Source organism: Clarias gariepinus, chromosome 12 (assembly GCF_024256425.1).
Source record: "Clarias gariepinus isolate MV-2021 ecotype Netherlands chromosome 12, CGAR_prim_01v2, whole genome shotgun sequence".
In the NCBI taxonomy this organism is placed as follows: domain Eukaryota; kingdom Metazoa; phylum Chordata; class Actinopteri; order Siluriformes; family Clariidae; genus Clarias; species Clarias gariepinus.
In genome coordinates, this window is record NC_071111.1 from 22,651,285 (window position 1) to 22,669,960 (window position 18,676).

Below are 18,676 nucleotides of genomic sequence, written 5' to 3' on the forward strand. Positions count from 1 at the left end.
ACATGAGATACACACGCTGTGTGTGGGAAGCTGTTTTATCCGTCACACTATATCGGAACTTGATTGGCGTAAATGCTTGAAATAAAGGTTTAAATTTTGTTGCTTTAAGGTTGGGTTTGGTTTATACATTCAAAGAATAACAAAAGCATATAATCCGAGTCATTCTAACTTTCAATGTAATAGCACACACGCACACACACACACATCTTTTAAGGAACAGCCACTTTAAAGTAGTTCATTTCAATTAAACTAATTAAAATGTGCTAGAAAGAAAGGGTTCATCAGGATCAGGTTAAATTATCTGACGTTAGACGAAACCTCATGCAAGATTACATATCAACCCACCCGCTGTACACAACACTCCCACATAAACCCACATTTCAGTCTTTTCTGTAACACAGGCCACACTTTCATTTCCACTAGAAATATGAGAAGTTCTCCTGCGGATTATTAGCATTGCTGAATTTTTGGTCACCAAGATCCAGAAACCAAGAGACTCACAGACTAAACAAGTAGTCGAGATTTTGTTTGGAATCTCCCCAAACCAGCGCTCCTCTGGTTTGATCGTTTGTCTTGGCGCACGCCGCCGAACGGGCTTAGTGCACAATTTGTTTTATTGTCCTTGTGTGTGGGCTTTGCTGGAAGGGGGAACTCGTTGCTGGGGAAATTTTTTTTTTCTTTCTTTTTTTTTTTATGCACCAAGAAGAAGAGAGTTTTTTTTTTTTTTTCGTTTAGCAGCGAGGGAGTTTCCACAATACCGAAGTGACTCGATGCCACCTACATCATGACTAGGAAGTTGTCGTTTTTCTAAATCATGTTTCACACATCTAATTTGTCTGCGTTTGAAAAGGAGAACGCTACACCGCTCGATGAAGCATGCAGCTTTACAATCCGTTATAAACTCTCAGGTTTTTATAAACTCCTGCTTGACTTGACACAATGCATCCTGGCTGTCTCATATAGAACGGTCCAAATTAATATGTGATATGTTTTTTCTCTCTCTCTTTTTCTCTCTCTGCAGCCTGATAACCACTTGAGCATGAAGACGAGAAGCGAGATGGAGATGATGTAATGGCACTGTGGCCCAGGAGAAAAGCCCTCTTTTGTGTCGACTGTGCGATGGTGTGAAAAAAGGCCACCCTCCCGTTTCCTTTCCCCGGCAAACCCCCAAAACACAGCCGAGTCTGCTGGAAGCGGGCCGAAGTGATCTTACCACTTGGCAAGCACACACCCCATTACCACATCCATACTCTCTCAGACATGCACGCATACACATAGTGCATAGAGAGGACAGTTTTTTTTTTTGTTTGTTTTTTGCCCCCCACTGTTAGTATACTTCCTTTTTCTCCTCCCATTTTAAAACTCGTTTTTTTTTTCTTCCTCGCTTATGCACTTTTTCTCTTTTTTTTCTCTCTTTCTCTCTGTTTCTCCTCTTTTTCTTCAAACTCACCAGCCGAACGCTAAAAGGGTGACATCATCGGCTGCCACCACAATGGGGTCGTTCTTCTGCTGAAGGCCCTCGTGGGCCACGTCATCGCACCACAGGAAGAGAGGAGGTAACAGTCAGACAGATGGATAGAGAGGTCATGGATATGGTAGAGCATGCTGGGGCAGGAGCTCTGGCCTCAGTGAGACTCATCGGGCCAGAAGGCCTGGTGGCGCTGCTGGAGGGCGGACTGGACCGCGTGCTCCTGATTGACAGCAGGCCCTTCGTGGATTATAACACCTCCCACATCCTCGAGGCGGTCAACGTCAACTGCTCCAAGCTGATGAAGAGGAGGCTGCAGCAGGACAAGGTGCAGATCGCCGAGCTTCTGCAGCATTCGGCCAAGAAGAAGGTGAGTGTGTGGAGTGTTATCTCATGCATCAGAGGTTAGGTCTTGGGGACGGATGGGGGATTGGACCTTGCCTTCGCTCTATGTTTGTGGAGTTTGTATGTTCATCCCATGTTTGATTGGTTTCCTCCGGGTTCTCTGGTTTCCTCCCACTGTCCACAAACATACAGTGTAGATCAATTGGCGTTTCCATATTGCCCCTAGTGAGGGTGTAAGAACTTGTGCACCCCATTCACCTCCTGCCCTGATTTCTCTGAGAATGCTGATTTTATCACCGCTAAAACATCTGTAAGGTTAAAAAATGAAAAACCGAGATTTTTAACTGTTAATAACATTTAAAACAAAGAACAACTCTGCAAGTTCTATTGCCATAATCTGGTGCAACAAAATAAACACAGCTCCATTAAGAGTCTGAATTAAAGTACAAGTATGAATGAATGTCTTTATAATACGGATGACGTCACCGAATTCTAACAAATGCTCAAGAACCGGTTATGTTCTTTCCCATGAAGTAATGCTCCAACCTTTCTCAACCTAGTTTCTATATTAAGAGTTGTAATAATTATGTCATTATTATCAGTAAGTGTGGTTTCATTCTCAGTGGTGAGATGTGAACCAGCTTAACTGGTGGGGTAAGACATTTTTTAAATGCCAAAAAAACAAACAAAAAAAAGACCAGAACAAGTCCAGAATTTGTAAAGTTCCTCAAACTCAGCTACATCATTCGAGTTCCTGTCGTAATCGATCCGTGGAACTTGTCTCAAGAATCATTGTCTGATGTGACGAGTAAGCGAACTGTCTCAAGAACCTCAAGTGACTTCATTAAACGAGGGAACTGATATACCTAGCAAGGTAATATCCAGCTAATATTTTTAGTTTATTTACTTCAGTTTGTTACATTCCAGAAAGTAAAGATCATTAGAATCAACTCCAAATGTTATCTGATACGTGGGTTAGAACTCAAGATGCTTTTTTTATCTTTTCACAGTAGTGAAATCAATGTAGGTGGCACGGTGGCGTAGTGGTTAGCACTGTGGCCTCGCACCTCCTGGGTTCTCCCCGTGTCTGGTGGGTTTCCTCCCCCGGTCCAAAGACATGCAGATTAGGCTTATTGGTGTGTGTGTGTTTGTGTAATGGATTGGCACCCTGCTCAGGATGCAACCAGTCTCGTACACCACCTACCTACTGTCCATGTACATAAATCAAAAACTGACAATTCCACAGAGCACTTGCTTGAAAATACTTTTATTTTACAAGAGTATTGCGTCTTCTTCTTTTGGGTCTTTAAGCGGTTGGTGCACTGCCGCCCCCTACTGGACTGGAGTGCGGAGCAGAAGATTGGCAGGGGAAAAAACATGATATTTAAACAGTAATTACACAAATTACATTTTAGTGTTTATTAAATAAGTACGAAGGTACCTTGTCAGACGAATTTAATCCGTTCTGGAGGCGAGTTCTTAAGGCAAAATTTCATATTGCTTTTCGAAATGCAGTTTCCTATAGGAAATAATGTAAATGCATATAATCCGTTTACGCTACCCAAAAATATTACCAATTTTACCAACTTCAAACATTATAATCATATTTTTTTAGCATATAAAACAATCAAAACATTTAGAAAATACATGTAAGTTAGGCAACATTAAATAAATAGACATTAAACCTCACTTCACCTACCATCCTTGCTAATTGTCTTGGGTGCACTAAATCTTGCACAAAATGCAAGTAAACACTTTTCAACTTAGCCTTTTCTAATGTTCTTTTGTGTGCCGAAAACGCTTCGGACAAATTTTTTATTCTTAAGGTGAAAAATTCATAAGGGTGGTCATTTGTCTTCGCCACGGTACCACTGTAGTTTTAGATTAGAATAGACTTTTAGTCATTTTTAAAGCTTTAAAACCTGAAAAAGTAATCAGACAATAAACATCCGTGCTGTTAAATAGAATTGAATGGAAAGTCACGATGCCCAAAAATCAATTTGAATCAAATCAACAGTCTACCCATGATTTCCAGCTGTAGTGCCAAAGTCAAAAACCTCTTAATCAAATCTAGACTGTGTGAAGGTGAAGCATGAAGGGATCCAAATGAAAACATCCTAAATGCAAGAAACTGACCCGAAGCCTTGCTTTACTCTTTTCTTTTTACCCATAGATGTGTCCGAAAAAAAGTGGACGTGTGAGCGTGAATATTCTAATTCATGCTTCTGCGAGACATACAGCAGTGTTCGGCTGCTGAAGACGTCTCAGCATTATTTCACATTCGTATAAACCCCTCCAGTCGCATTTTGATGAACGACTCTGACCTCCCTAACTACAAAACACAGTGTTCCGAAGTGTCCAGAGCGAGTCGAGTAATCCATCCCCGCTCGCGAGGGCCCTCGGGAGGCCTTAGCAACAGGTTGCCAAGTGACCTCATCCCAGTGCTATCTGTCTCAGTCCAGCCTTGAGCCTCCCTCACTCCATACACACACACACACACACACACACATATGAAGACTCGAAAAAAGGAAGAAAGAAAAAAAAACAGGGCTTCTTTGTTTCTTTCGCTTTAACTATGAGCATGTTTTCTCTTATTCCGCACACGAGCGCAGGTAGACACAGAAGGATGTGTGATGGTGAATAAGCGATGTTGTGCAATGTCAGAATTTGAACGTTGCTCAACCGGTGATGACATCAGACCCAGCACCATGCTGTCCTTTGGAATGCCTGAGAATCCTGAGATAACAGACAGAAAAGGAGAGATAGCAAGCAAAGGGAGGGAAGAGAGAGAGATCCTGAGGACTGAGAGAGAGAAAGACATCCGCTGTGCTGATATACCGCACGACTCAGGCTGAAGCCACTGGCGACCTCATTATTCTATGTCACATATACAGTATATTGTGTGATGTAATACTAGTTATATACAGTATTATTAAAGACTATGTGTCATCAGATCAGGATCACCTTTGTTCGTCTCCTCTAATTTCGCGACGAGACGACGATAAACAGAACGTTAATGACGTCCACAGTAGGTTCGTGTAACTAGTTGTTGGTTTATGAGCAATGCAGTGAGGAAACAAGGAAAAAGAACTCATGTACACTCACTGACCTTGGTAACCCTATACGGAATTGACGTCATGTTTTGACAACCACGATTACATCATCCGCAGCCGATGAAGTTTTTTCTTTCTTTTATTTTTTTTTTCCATCCGAAACGTCTTGTTCCTCTGGAAACAAGAGACTTCGTGTTGATAAAACACAGCTGTCGCGCTGTGATACCGTAACCCCTCCGACGTGGATTATTTTCATCCCGCCGCTTCGTTCGTCTTCAACCAGGTCTACCACAGTTACAGCTCTTAATTTGGAGTACTTTTCAAGACTGAAATCCACACCAACAGTTTTGTAACCGAGCCTCCAGTAACGAAAGTGGACTGTGGACTTTTTAAACACATAGATCAAATCCCTGCTATCCGTTATCACCCAAATGAGGATGGGTTTCCATGTCGAGTCCGGTTCCTCTTAAGGTTTCTTCCTATTACCGTCTCAGGGAGTTTTTCCTCGCCACCGTCGCCCTCGGCTTGCTCATCAGGGACGATCTGATAATCATGATTCCTACATATTTTACTTCTGTAAAGCTGTTCTGCCACAATGATCATTGTTAAAAGCGCTGAAACCCCCAAAAACTGAATAGATTTGAATTGATTTTTACTGAAGGACATTTTTTATTTACATTTAGGCATTTAGCAGACGCCCTTATCCAGAGCGACTTACATTTTTATCTCATTACACATCTGAGCAGTTGAGAGTTAAGGGCCTTGCTCAAGGGCCCAACAGTGGCAACTCTGTGGTTGTGGGGTTTGAACCTGGGATCTTCCAAACCGTAGTCCAATGCCTTAACCACTGAGCTACCCCTGGCCCCGCATTTGCATGTTTTGTTGCGCTTGCATTGTAGCAGCTGTAAATGTTTATTCCTTCACTTATCTCGAACTTAAACAATCAGACAAAATGTCCCGTTATGCAGGAAGGTCAAATCCAACAGAAAGCTTATTATATCCCATATCATCGATTATTCTTTTGTTGTTGTTGTTGTTGTTTGTTTGTTCCATAAGAACATGTTTTAAATCCATTTAATAAGTGGAGATGCGAGTCAGATGTAGAGTTTTGTTTCAGCTTGATTTTTGGGCGTTGTGATTCAATTCAACAGCACTAAAGCTTACAGTCTGTTTTGTCTCAAGCAGCTGTATTTCTTCCAAGTTTTAAAGTATTCAAAATGACTAAAAGTCAAATCGAATGCTGCGTAATTTGTGCTGTTCATTGTTTAAATGCCTTTTTTTTTGTACAAGGATCTTTTTTCCCCCCTTCAGATCCACACTCCAGTCCAGTAGGTAGAGCAAACATACTTAAATTCAAAAGAAAAAGATAAAAGCGATACTCTGGAAAAACAAGAGTATTTGCAGAAGATTAAAGCGGGTTTAATGTTCTGCAAAAGCCGTGCTAAATTTTTTAAGGAATTTCTTTGATTTTAGACAGTATAGCGTTTGTAAAGCATAGATCAATTTTGTAAAACTGACCGATCGGGTCAATAAACTGATTAAAGAAAGAAAAGCTCGATCAAATCAGTTAAGAGATTACATCATACCGCTTGCTTAATTAATAAGCCAGATGAGTCAAAATGTTACTATAGAAATGATAACATTATAGAACGAGTGCAATAACTTCAACTTCACCGGACAATACATTCAGACGTGGCATTATAGCGTCAATTATTCTTAATTTATTCATATTCTGATCAATCAGATCTGAGAATTTAACAGTGTTACTATTCTGGCTTTATTCATCACCATATTTATCCAGACGTTCCTTTCTTTTTCCCATCTCCCCTTTATTTCTTACTGAATTATATCTAGTTTTACAGTGCTGTGCAAAGTTTGACCCTCATGTCTTCATATTTCGCTTCCAAAAAGCCATAAGTTCTTGTATTTTTAATGTAGTCTTGAGGAACAGTTCTCCAGACTTCCTCTCGTTTTTTAGCCCAGTCCAGGAGCAGTTTCAGATTAGTGTTTTTTGTTTGTTAAGCCACACAGTGACCTACAGTATGAAGCATTCAAGCATAAAAACATCTAACTTAAGGCATGAACGAGTGAGAAACCGGTGATCAGGTGATTAGTATACTGGTGATGCTGAATGCTAAGTGGTTGGAACAGACGAGAGGGGAAATGAGGTCGCTGCTGAGGTTGTTAGATAAACAACCAATTTTTCACCAATTTCACAGCCTATCGCAGTAAACCTTTGTTCCTGTTTTTGTTTGTTTTTAACTGTATATAATTTGTAGAAATGAGAGGAGGCTCAAGACTTTGTCACAACGAGAGCTTTCCAGGACAGCTCGATAGAGAGACCCCAACACCCAGCAATATTTTCCTTGACTGTATTGGGTGACACCGGGTGACACATGGTGTCTGCGTGAAGCGCCAAAGAAACCCAATACTGGGCGCTCCGAGCACGTCAGGTTAGCTGACACCGATTTCAACGTCTGCTGCTTTGAATTGAGTCCTCCTGTTAGTCTCAGGATACAGGTCTGGAGTCAGCTCAGCTCGAGATCACGTCTATGAGTCAGACACTGAAGGTTTATTTCACTGTTTGGAGATCAGTGCGAGGCCCAGCAACAAAACCCAAAGCTCGAGTGTCTTCATCACACCTTAAAATAGGGCAGGTTGTGTTGCTGAGATCTGATCTGGGATTAAGGGTGCGTGTCCTGAAGCCTTGCTCGCTGCTAAATATATGCGTACAGAGGGCGTGGGTTGTTTGCACGGATTTATTTTGAGTGTCTGGGGTGCATAATGAGAATTCCGTGAATATTCAAGAAAGCTTCCATGTCGTGTTTGGTTAATAGATAGTTAATGAAGCCTAGAGATGTGTGTGTGTGTGTGTGTGTAGGCTCTTGAGTAATTAAGTAGTAAAGTAGGGTGGTGTTATTGTTACTTTTGTCGGAGTTGAACGAGCAGTGACCGAGCTCAGCATTCATCTACTTTTTAACGTATGAATGTACTAAGACGAAGAAAATGTACTGAATAATTAATGAACCATTATAGAATAACACGAGTGATGTCGCTAACGACCGGCCCAACCCCCAACCCCCCCCCCCCCCTCCCCCCCTGGCCCTAGTGACTGGACACCATCGGATAATCGTTCACTAGATCCACCAAAGAACTGAAGTTCTCCGTTAGAGAACACGCTCGGGAGTAAAAGCTGCCTGTGAATGAACAGTAAACCAACTATGAGGGCTGTTCAAGCCAAACTGGGACTTGTGATGGAATTTCCGTTAAATGAAGACATGAAAACATTTGACATTTACAGAAGACTTCAACTGGTTTGAGGTTATTGCCACATCATACACCCATACAGTCCTAACCTGAGTCTAAGCCATTTCCACATAGTCCAGGGCCATTAAAGGAGTTCCTGGGACGCCAACGTTATAGACCCGCAACGTTTTAGACCCGCTATGTTGGGTGTTCAAGTCAAACGGGGACTTTTGATTATGCAAAATAGCAGAACACAGTTATAAGAGTTAAAACTTTATATAACCCCCTGATACACTAATGCACTTATCCCAAGTGCTTGGACACCATCAAGGTAGAAGTTTCCTCAGTAGGCCGGAGCCATGATCGGATTTCCTGCTTCACGTCTAAAACCTTGGCCCCGCAGGAACTCCTTTACACGCCGATTTAGTGAATTATGCACCATTAATAAACATTCTGGCAATCAGAAAACTTTTGGTCTGTCTGTGCTTTCTGAGTGGGAGGGGCATACTCTCTGTCCTGTCACTCAAGCAAGAATAACCAGCGTCTGTCATCTGGAAGAGGGCGAATAGCTCTGTACTCTTTTCTTTTTGTGCCATGATGCAATATAAGCAAGAGAAAGCACAAGTTACGGCTCATCCAGTTTTTATCTACTGTATATGTGTATGATGATAGAGCGGGGCGGTGAGCAGGAAATCGATTGAATTGGGTAGAAAAAGGAAGGGAAACAAAGTTGAACACTGACTTCTTGAAGTGATACATAAATGAAAACACAGGCTCAAAAACAAAGACAGTGTTGCGTAATAACACCACGATATATGATACACAAATAGTTATGATCGGTAACAGTTCGTTCGTCTCATTTGTCCTGTGTGTGTGTTCATGTGTTTCAGTTGGAACTACAGAATCAGGAAGTGGTGGTCTACGACCAGAGCTCGTCCGACCCCTCGTCCCTGTCATCAGAGACCTTCCTGAGCGTCCTATTGGCCAAGCTCGAGAGGAGTTTCCCGTCCGTCCACCTGCTCACAGGTTAGATATAAACGTTTAACCCAGATTACACACACAGCCATAAAATAAAGCTCTAACTGAATGCGTGTAAGTGTGTGTGTGTGTGTGTGCCATAGCCACTTAACATCTCAACATGCAGGATGTATCCTAAACACATTTTGAAGGAAGAGCACACATCCAGGGAGCTTTAAGAGATTGAGATAGTATCCTGTACATCCTGTGTGAGTCAGAAAGAAAATCGGTGAAATGGGACCCATTACTGAAGACACACCTCACACACACACACACACAGCACTGGGTCACTGCGTAAGCAATAATGCATGACCAGGAGTGCAGGTACAGCGAAATCTACATCCTGCCCCTGTTTACTGTTTATTGTTTGATTTGTTCGCAGTTACAGAATGTCCCGAAGAGTTTTTATTCCTCTTATACCACAGCTACATTTAATGTTGTGGAAGTTCCTCTTATCTTAGCTACTGTACAAACAGTCGATCTCTCGTCACTTTCATTTTTCATTTCTTAAAGATAAAAAAAAAAAACAGCCTGTCATGTTACAAATACACTGATCAGAAAGATTTCTAAATAATTAATTAAATAATTTATTTCTGACAGTTGCAAAACACCGACACTGGAGACTCCTTCCTTTTATGACAAAGACGCACATCAAATACATGATGAGAATGTTTCCAGTTCCTGTCTGAACAAGAAAGTTGGGGATTTTTCTTAGATGTTATAGAAGACTTTTTGTTAAAATCTGTACATCGACACACACACACACACACACACACACACACACAGATCTATAAACGTTAAGGTGTAGAGAGTTTACGTACGATTTTCGTTTATGCAGAACATATACATACATATACATCGTATACACTGTACATACATGCATATACACATAGGGTGTTCGAGTCAAACAGGGACTTGCAGTGACATTGCTAGTGAATGAAAACATAAAACCTGTTGACATTTACAGAAGACTCTGAACACAATACACTGATGAGACCTTTAAGGTCAAAAATACATGATAACACCATAAAAGTCACCGTTACTGGAAAAACAAACCCGCTAACACGTGGGACACGTCGTTAAACAAGAGCTAGAGGTGATTCTCATATGTGAAACGCTCAACAACAGAGCATTGTTGAACTTTGGGTTTTTAACTCTTTATCTGTTTCCACCGTTTATGATTTACAGCACTGCATTATCAAATAAAACGAGATTAAATATTGAACACAGAGAATCCGTTACTGAGCCGCGGCTCTGTTAGATCACACAGTAATGATGTTACCTAACCAGTCAGTCTTTCGTCAGTTTATATCCTGAAGTGAGTAAAACGAGTTAAAGTGTAACTAGAAACAGAAATAATAATAAAAAAAGGCTTAAAGTGTCAGTCTGGCCAGCTTCAGCGACGTGCCAGAGCCTTTTTTTTTTTTTTTTTTTCCACACATGGCATCAGATTAAGCCTCAATAAACACTCTGCAGCCTGACGTAACCCCTCGGTTACTAAGTAACCAGCTTTATTGTTTTGTTTTGTTTTGGGGTATTTTGGTGAAGTCAGTCAGCGCTTTAACATCGTTAGCTCTCAGATCTACACACATTTTCTTGTGCTCTTTCTCTCTCTCCGTCTCTCTCGCTCTGTCTTTCATGCACACAATACAAAAGTCTCTTTAGAAATCGCATTCATACGGCGATCGTTTCAAAAGTTCGGGTTCTTGAACAATCACGCAAGAGTTAATAGTGGAGAGGGTTCAGCTCCGGGATTACATCATCATTACATAACCCTTTGTATGTGTGTGTGTGTGTGTGTGTGTGTGTGCGGGAGAGTGAAACGGAGAAGCTTTGCAAACAGGATGTTGAACGAGAACGCGGCTGTGAGAGTTCTTATTCACGCTATGAACAAGTCTCAAAGAGGGAAGCGATCCTGTTTTCTGAGGATGTCTAAATAATCCCTGGGTTACTCATGCTCTAACATGCTGCAAAAGCCCCAGTGGAGGAACACACACACTCACACACACTCGCACACACTCACACAAAAAAAAAAACCTCTCTCTCTTTTTCTCCACTACAGTGATAAATCGAACATGTCCAGCTTTATCAGGTCTTTCATAACCCCTGCTCTGATATAATGCCGATGCAGTAGGTTAAAGGTCTCCGAAATATTAACACACTTTAATCTAAGCTCAAGGTTTCCTGTGAATGTGAACGTCCACCCGGCAGGATTTTCTCCTCTCCAATGGGTCGAGCACTGTGTGTGTGTTTGTATGTCGCTTCATTCGTTCTCTTTATAGCTAACTAAAAGAAAAAGGTTTGTACAGAGATCCTGATGTTTAGCATTAACCAAAGCCCCTGAGCTCTGTTTGAGGATTTATTCAGAAAAAAAAAATCTGACTTTTGTGGTCACATATACATTGCATAAGAGTGTAAATTCACAGGAAGGAGGGGCCAGAGCAAGAGCGAGGGGTCAGTGAATGACACAACGTCCCTGGAGCAAGCAGCGTTAAGGGTCTTGCTCAATGGTGTGGCCATTGACTGGAGCAGGTGCTTGAACCCCTGACCTTCTGATCAGTAACCCAGAGCTACCTGCTGAGCCAGTGCCGCATTGATAATCTTGCTGATTGGTTGATTGGATACGCGGCGAGATTTAGGACAGGTGTTTGTTTATTTGTTCGTTCTTTATACACAGTACAGGATTGAGGGAACCTGGAGACCACGGGGTACACCCAGGAGAGGGTGCCAATACATAAAAGGGCACACATGCAAACACTCGTTCTTCCACTACGAGCAAGTTGGGAGCAAAAATAAGCCTAATATGCATGTTTTTGGGCTGCGGGAGGAAACCGGAGAACCCGGGGGAAACCCACCACCACATGGAGGACATACAAAACATCCCAGAAAGTGCGAGGCGACAGTCTGTCCAGCCACCTAACGAGTGTGTTGTTTTTTTTGTGTGGATTTGTTTTTATGTTCCAGGTGGGTTTGTGGAGTTCTCGAATCTGTTCCCGGGTCTGTGTGAAGGAAAGTGTATGCTGGTGCCCTCCTGTATCTCACAGCCATGTCTTCCGCTCAACAGCAGCGGTCCTACACGCATCCTGCCTCATCTCTACCTGGGCTGTCAGAGAGACGTGCTCAACAGGGTGAGCTGCTTTGGCGGAGAAATTATCCAAATTACGTTTTCAGTGTATTTTTGATTCAGTGATATCAAGTTCGGTACAATCATTTGTCCAAACAGGTTGTTCGACACGTTACTCCTATAGATTGTCCTATAATCAGTGCTACATGTGAATCTGTGCCGTAAAAACTCTCTCTGTCTATCTATTCTTCTTCTTCTCCTAGGATTTGATGCAGCAGAACGACATAGCATACGTCCTCAACGCCAGTAACACGTGTCCCAAACCCGACTTCATTCCCGAGTCACACTTCCTGCGCGTGCCCGTCAACGACAGCTTTTGCGAGAAGATCCTGCCGTGGCTGGACAAATCCGTGGAGTTCATAGGTCAGCTGCCAGGAAGTTCATGCCTTTGAGGTTTACCTCAGAGTCAGGTCTAACCACTAGCTATGGATGCTGGGAAACTGACACTATTCTCAAATGACAGGGAATTTCCAAGGCCATGTTTTTACCTTCACTTGCTTTTATTTTTATGCTCTATGACTGCGATTGAAATGACTTATGTCTGGAGAAAGGAATGAATCACTTACAGTAGCACTGAGCTGATATCTACAGTATGGCTCTGTTATTATATTGGATGCATGAAAAGCCTTACTGTATGCTAACTTACTTTCACTTTCTTTCTTTTTAGAAAAAGCGAAAGCTTGTAATGCCAGAGTTCTGGTTCACTGTCTGGCAGGGATTTCCCGATCAGCCACCATCGCTATTGCGTACATCATGAAGAGGATGGATATGTCCCTAGATGAGGCATACAGGTATGAGACCAGATATCTATAAGAGCAATCTTAAAATGACGAAACCAGCTAATGTGGAAAATGGTGATTGCTTTTCTAGGTTTGTGAAGGAGAAGAGGCCGACCATCTCGCCCAACTTTAACTTCCTGGGCCAGCTTCTAGACTTTGAGAAGAAAATCAAGAGCCCAAACGAAGTGGCAGCTAAGGGTAAGGCAGTGCAGGCTGAACTGACCGACAAACCAAGCTCTGCACCGGAGAACGAGTGTTGTGCCCCGTGCTTGTCCAGTGGAAGCGGAGTGGAGATATCTCCCCTGGTTCCACTGGAGCCTCTGACACTACCCTGTGTACTGGCTGGGGTTCCTGAGGAACAACTTCTGGCTCAGGCCCTGTGCAGTCTGCAGTTGAGTGAAGAAATGGAGGACAGCATGCGCTTGAAGCGCTCCTTCTCGCTGGACATCAAGTCGTACGGAGAGCCGAGCGTTGGCGCGCCTTTACGCACGTTTGGAAATGGAGACGGTCCAGACTACTACAAACCATCCACGTTTAAAGATCCAACAGTAAAACCTTGCCAGTTCTCCCCCGTGGAGGAGGTTTCGGAGCAGTCGACTCCCGAGCAGAGTCCGGACAAGGAGCAAGCCGAAGGTCCCACAGCGACAAGCAGCAACACGTCCACTAACTCCGCCAAATCTGGTCACTGCAACAACCCCAGCCAAGCCATAAAGCCTCATCCTGCAGCCTTGAAACCCCCTCCTCCACCCGCCTGCCCCCAGCCGCTGCAAAGGAGCGGCAGCATGGAGGAGACGGCGAGCACCGCCAGCTTTCTGCTCGGCCTTTCACGCTCGCAGCAGCAGTTGGCCAAAACTGGGTTAGGTGCTCTAAAAGGCTGGCACTCCGACATCCTTCTGGCGCCCGTCACCGGTGGCTGGTACCTCTCGTCTGAGTCAGCACGGTTCTACTCCACCTCGGCCATCTTCAGCAGCGGAGGCAGCGGAGGAGCTGGTGGCACACAAAGCAGTTTCACTGCCACATTCAGCTGCAGTCAGGGTTTGGAGGCGGTGAGGAGGCGCAGCAGACAGAGGAGCAGCGAACGTGGAGACTCGCGCCGCAGCTGGCACGAAGAGAGCAGCTTCGAGAAGCAACTCAAACGGCGAAGCTGCCAGATGGAATTCGGTGACGGCATGACCGAGACCCGCTCCAGAGAGGAACTGGGGAAAGTAGGCAGCCAATCCAGCTTCTCCGGGAGCATGGAGGTCATCGAGGTGTCCTGAAAGGAAACAATTGAATGTCACTCTCTTTTAAACTAAATCGTTTTGGACTTTTTGATAAGAAGGAAGATTTTCGCGGCTTATTTCCCAGCGCAAAATCTTATCCAAGTGCTTTTACAGACTGTAAAGTAGTAGTGGTGCTTCATAGGCTTTTCCCCACTGACCAAGAATTATTTTTGTATTACTCTAGCTGAATCTTGCAGGTGATGATGTCCACTGAATGCAACTCCCTTTCACTGATTGTGCAAAAGTGGATACACCAACACTTTAAGTTGATTTATTTTTTGTTTTAGCTGAGCCTATTTTTCTGTCAGTGGATCAGTATTGATTAATTACCCTTTTCCATCTATGTTGTGATTGATCTGATATGTTTGTCTGAATCATGAGCCCAAAACTCGAAGCTGAAATGGTTTGAAGATATTTCTGCATGCTCTGACAAAAGGGTGTCTACGTAGCAACTATACAGTACCTCACGACTCCAAACTAAGGGCTTTTCTCTCTTTCTCTTTTTTTTTTTTTGCTTTTACTCAAAAGTGTAGCTTTCAATGGTTAAAATCTCAGGTCTTATATCAAGCAGCAGGAAAAGACATTTCTAAAGAAGTCCCTTTTTGCTTTTCTTTTTGGTTGTTTGTTTTCTTTCTCTCTCTCTCTCGAATGATGGCGTTAAGATTTAAATGCCTGTAATGAGTTTTTTCTTTTACGTCAGATGATCCGCAATCATCTCTTCATATAAAACAGAAAGATTAAAAGTGTATGTTAGCTGAATGAGTGAAGAGTGGGAGTGAGCTAGGTTCAGGTCGAGGTGGAGCTGGAAAAGGCCAGGTGTTGTAGCTGGTTGTGTAAATGGTGGGTTGTATTACGCGAACGCTGGGGAAGAGGAAGAGGCTGGGACTCTCGTTCAAAAGGCGCAATTTGATCTCGCTCCGAGATCAGAGCGGATTATCGTCCTCTCGAACAAACGTCTTTTTATTTTGAGTATGGAAAATAAACAACGTTTCAAGTTGTTTTCAAACCTACCCTGTATTTTGAGACGTCATTTTGCGTCGTTTGCATAATGATCTGACTTTTTTTTTTTTTTTAAACGTCATCGCCATCATGTTCTCAGCCTACTACCCGACATAAGATGCTATGACAGTAAGCATTTTTTTGGACAGATTTGTCCAATTAATCAAGGCGGTAACACAAAGCCAGCTATCTCCAGAACAAAATCCTCACAAATGCAGACACAGACTAAGACCAGACAGATTTTTTTTTTTTTTTAGAGTTTAGCATTAAAAAAATGCCACGCAAGAGGTTTGCATATACATTAAACACCACGACAAGAATGTCGCAACTCTATCTACAGTCAGGAAAATGTTTAATCCAATTAGATACGCGTTTATTTTAATCCATTTAAACCTAAGCAGATATCTCTGATATCGTACTGCATGATATCCAGCCTTAGTCGTACTTTTGATTAAACACCAGATCAAGAGTTGTGTGGGTTACACAGATGTATTAGTATCGATCTAACATCTGTTCCTCACATGCAACTCGAACTTAAAAGGCTTTCACAGATTTCGGGTCATATCGTGTTTAGTTTCTGGGAAGCATCACTACATGGTGATAATTGGCAAACGATTGAGCAGGCGAGGCGTCCCACTGACCCTATGTACTTTCCGATGCTTTTGAGAAACTATACCTAGTACTTTCGGTGCAAGGCCCGAAGTATGTGAACACCTGTCCATAACATTCAAATGTGGGTTTTTCCCCCAAACTGTTGTCACAAAGTTAAAAGCAGACAATTGTATAGAATGTCTTTGTATGTCGTGTCTCTTGTCGGGAATTAAAACCTGTTCGAGCATGAAAATCCTGCAGGTTATAAAGCCAGCTTCATTGAGACATTGTGTGTTAAGGTTGAAGTAAAAGAACAACACCATCATCTGTAATGGAACGCCGACTGCACTTCATTCACAGGAAATAACCCTGGATTGGGATGTTCAAAAAGGACAAGCATCTGTGATGACCAGGTGTCCGCATACTTTTGGCTATATAGTTTATTTTGCCCGATATTCAATCTATAGCAGGACAATCGGTTGACTCTAAAACCACCATAACCTGTGGAAGGTGGCTGACTACAATTTTATATATAAATTGTTATACTACCCAGTTCTTATATAAAATATCAGATGAAGTATTGAGGTCCCGTCAGTATTGAAGGCGTGTATGGTAAGTGGTTTCTAGCTCGACGTCTTTTCACTTCTGAACAAAGTGAATCGGGACAGTGTTTAAGGCTCTTCAGGTATTTAAACATTTAATTAATACTTGCCCTAAAACAAGGTATCGCCTACTCAAACAAGGACCTGCTTTGTTTCTAATCTCCATCTAATGTTCCTAATCGGCTCTCCAAGCTAGGAATGTTTTCAGGAACGTGCCGTGTCCGCCTCTTTCTGCATTCAGTAATGAGCCAGATCCTAACAGCTTTTAAAAAAACAAAACAAATACAGATACAGGTGACAAAAGCTGTGGCTTCTTAAAGCTGTGAAAATTCGTCAGTAAATAAGTAAATTCTTTGTAATTAGTAAAAAATAATGTTTTTTATTAAATCCTCCAATGAAAATGTTAGAATCAGCAGTTTTACTACAAACTGCCTTTTGAACTATTGAGCCTCTTAAACCAGGAGAAGTCCTGGTTTAACCATTTGCTAGGGCTTTAAAAAGACAACGAGGTGTACAGCAAGTCCCGAAGCTGGGCCAAGTAAAAATTCCTATAGGTAAATCTTTATGGACAAATTACAGCATATATACATACATATATATTTTTTCCTAACTGAATGACTGCGTTATGATCGTGCCTACATAACAGAGAAGTGTAAAGATGGAGATGGTACACGTGTGCGGAGTGTATGGAATGTGTGAGTGGATTGTGGAGATGCTTGAGAGTATGATGTGCCTTTTCCTTCCAGCATATGCATTTTTTTTTTCATGGCAAATCTTTAATGTTGGTGGTTCTTAGTTGTATGTTTGACAGTTGAAATAAACCTAAACCGGTACTCAACACATGCAGTGTTCTGTTCACATTTACTGTAGTTAGCGAAACCATCAGACCAGGAACACAACATCTGATCCGATGCTATATATTACACACCCACACACACTACTAGTCAAAAGTTTGGACACATTATCTCATTCCATGGACTTTCCTGATTTTTATTTCATTCTACATTGTAAAACAGTGCTACAGAAGTGCAAAGGGCTTCACGACGGCTCGAATCTGAGTTGGAGATTGTTTATTGGTGATTTTTGAGGTAACTGGTAACTCTAAATGAACTCCTCTGCAACAAAGAGAAGTTTTGGTCTTGCTTTCCTGGGATGATCTTCATGAGAGCCAGTTTCATCATGGTGCTTGATGGGTTTTGCAAATACACTTGACAATACTGTTCTTGTAAGAACTGTTCCAGAACAGCTGACTTTCATGTCTTAAAATAATAACTGTTGTTGTTGTTACATAATTACCCAATGCCATATGGATTACTTCATAGTTAAAAAAAAAAAAATCCAGTATTGTTCTAGAATGTAGAAAATAAATTCAAACTCGCATCCAAACTTTTGACTGGTACCATACAATGCGTGAAAAAGTATTTGCCCTCTTCATTAAAAAAAAAAAACTAAACACTTTTGCATATTAGTCACACTTCAATGATTGAGATCATGAAACAAAATGTAATATTATACACACACACAAACACCAAAAAAAAAAAGTTTTGGAGTGGCCTGGACTTAAATCTGTTTAACATATTGCGGCATGCCCTTAAACAGGTTAAACCCTCCAATGTGGTTTAATTAAAACAATTCTGCAAGGAAGAGTGGGCCAAAATTCCTCCACAGTGATGCGAAAGTTGCTGTCGTTTAGGGTGACACGACCAGTTATTAGGTTTAGGGGGCAATTACTTTTTCACATAAGGCCAGGTTGACCTGGACAGGGTTTTTTTCCTCCTTAATTAATGAAATCATCATTTAAAAAACTGCATTTTGTATTTACTCGGGTTATCATTGTGTAATATTAAAATTTGTTTGATGACAAATACAACTCAGCATCACTGATGCATTCTTTTCCACTCAGGAAGTCCTGACATTCCAGTCCAAATCCCTAGAACATGCTGTTCTCCAACAGATCTCCTTCCGACCTCGTGCATACAAGAACGCCACACATTCTTCAGAAGCTGTCGATGATGTCCACTCCTTATGACTTCGCCCTGACACTGTTTGTCTACAGGATCAGGAAGAAAGTATGAGGTAGTAAAATGTGTTCTGAGATGCAGAATATCAGAATATATAAGCTTGGCATGTCCCCAGCATGGAGATGTTTAGTTACATTTCCTGGACAAAGCTCACGTACAGGAATTTCCA

General features: G+C 42.1%; 1 protein-coding gene across 5 annotated transcripts in view; it reads left to right on the forward strand.

Moving 5' to 3' along the window:
• dusp16 (dual specificity phosphatase 16) overlaps positions 1 to 17,326 on the forward strand; it is a 29,615-nt gene extending 12,289 nt beyond the window's left edge. For 3 of the 5 annotated variants that reach the window (XM_053508501.1, XM_053508503.1, XM_053508505.1), the window contains 7 exons: positions 1,022 to 1,326; positions 1,454 to 1,838; positions 9,003 to 9,138; positions 12,094 to 12,257; positions 12,457 to 12,616; positions 12,921 to 13,044; positions 13,124 to 17,326. In XM_053508501.1, the coding sequence (XP_053364476.1) occupies positions 1,572 to 1,838; positions 9,003 to 9,138; positions 12,094 to 12,257; positions 12,457 to 12,616; positions 12,921 to 13,044; positions 13,124 to 14,291 (2,019 nt within the window). In that variant the 5' untranslated portion in view covers positions 1,022 to 1,326; positions 1,454 to 1,571 and the 3' untranslated portion in view covers positions 14,292 to 17,326. Of the gene's footprint in view, positions 1 to 834; positions 909 to 1,021; positions 1,327 to 1,453; positions 1,839 to 9,002; positions 9,139 to 12,093; positions 12,258 to 12,456; positions 12,617 to 12,920; positions 13,045 to 13,123 lie in introns of those variants that run through there. The other 2 variants (XM_053508504.1, XM_053508502.1) reach the window with 2 other exon arrangements.
• Positions 17,327 to 18,676: the final 1,350 nt, after the last annotated feature.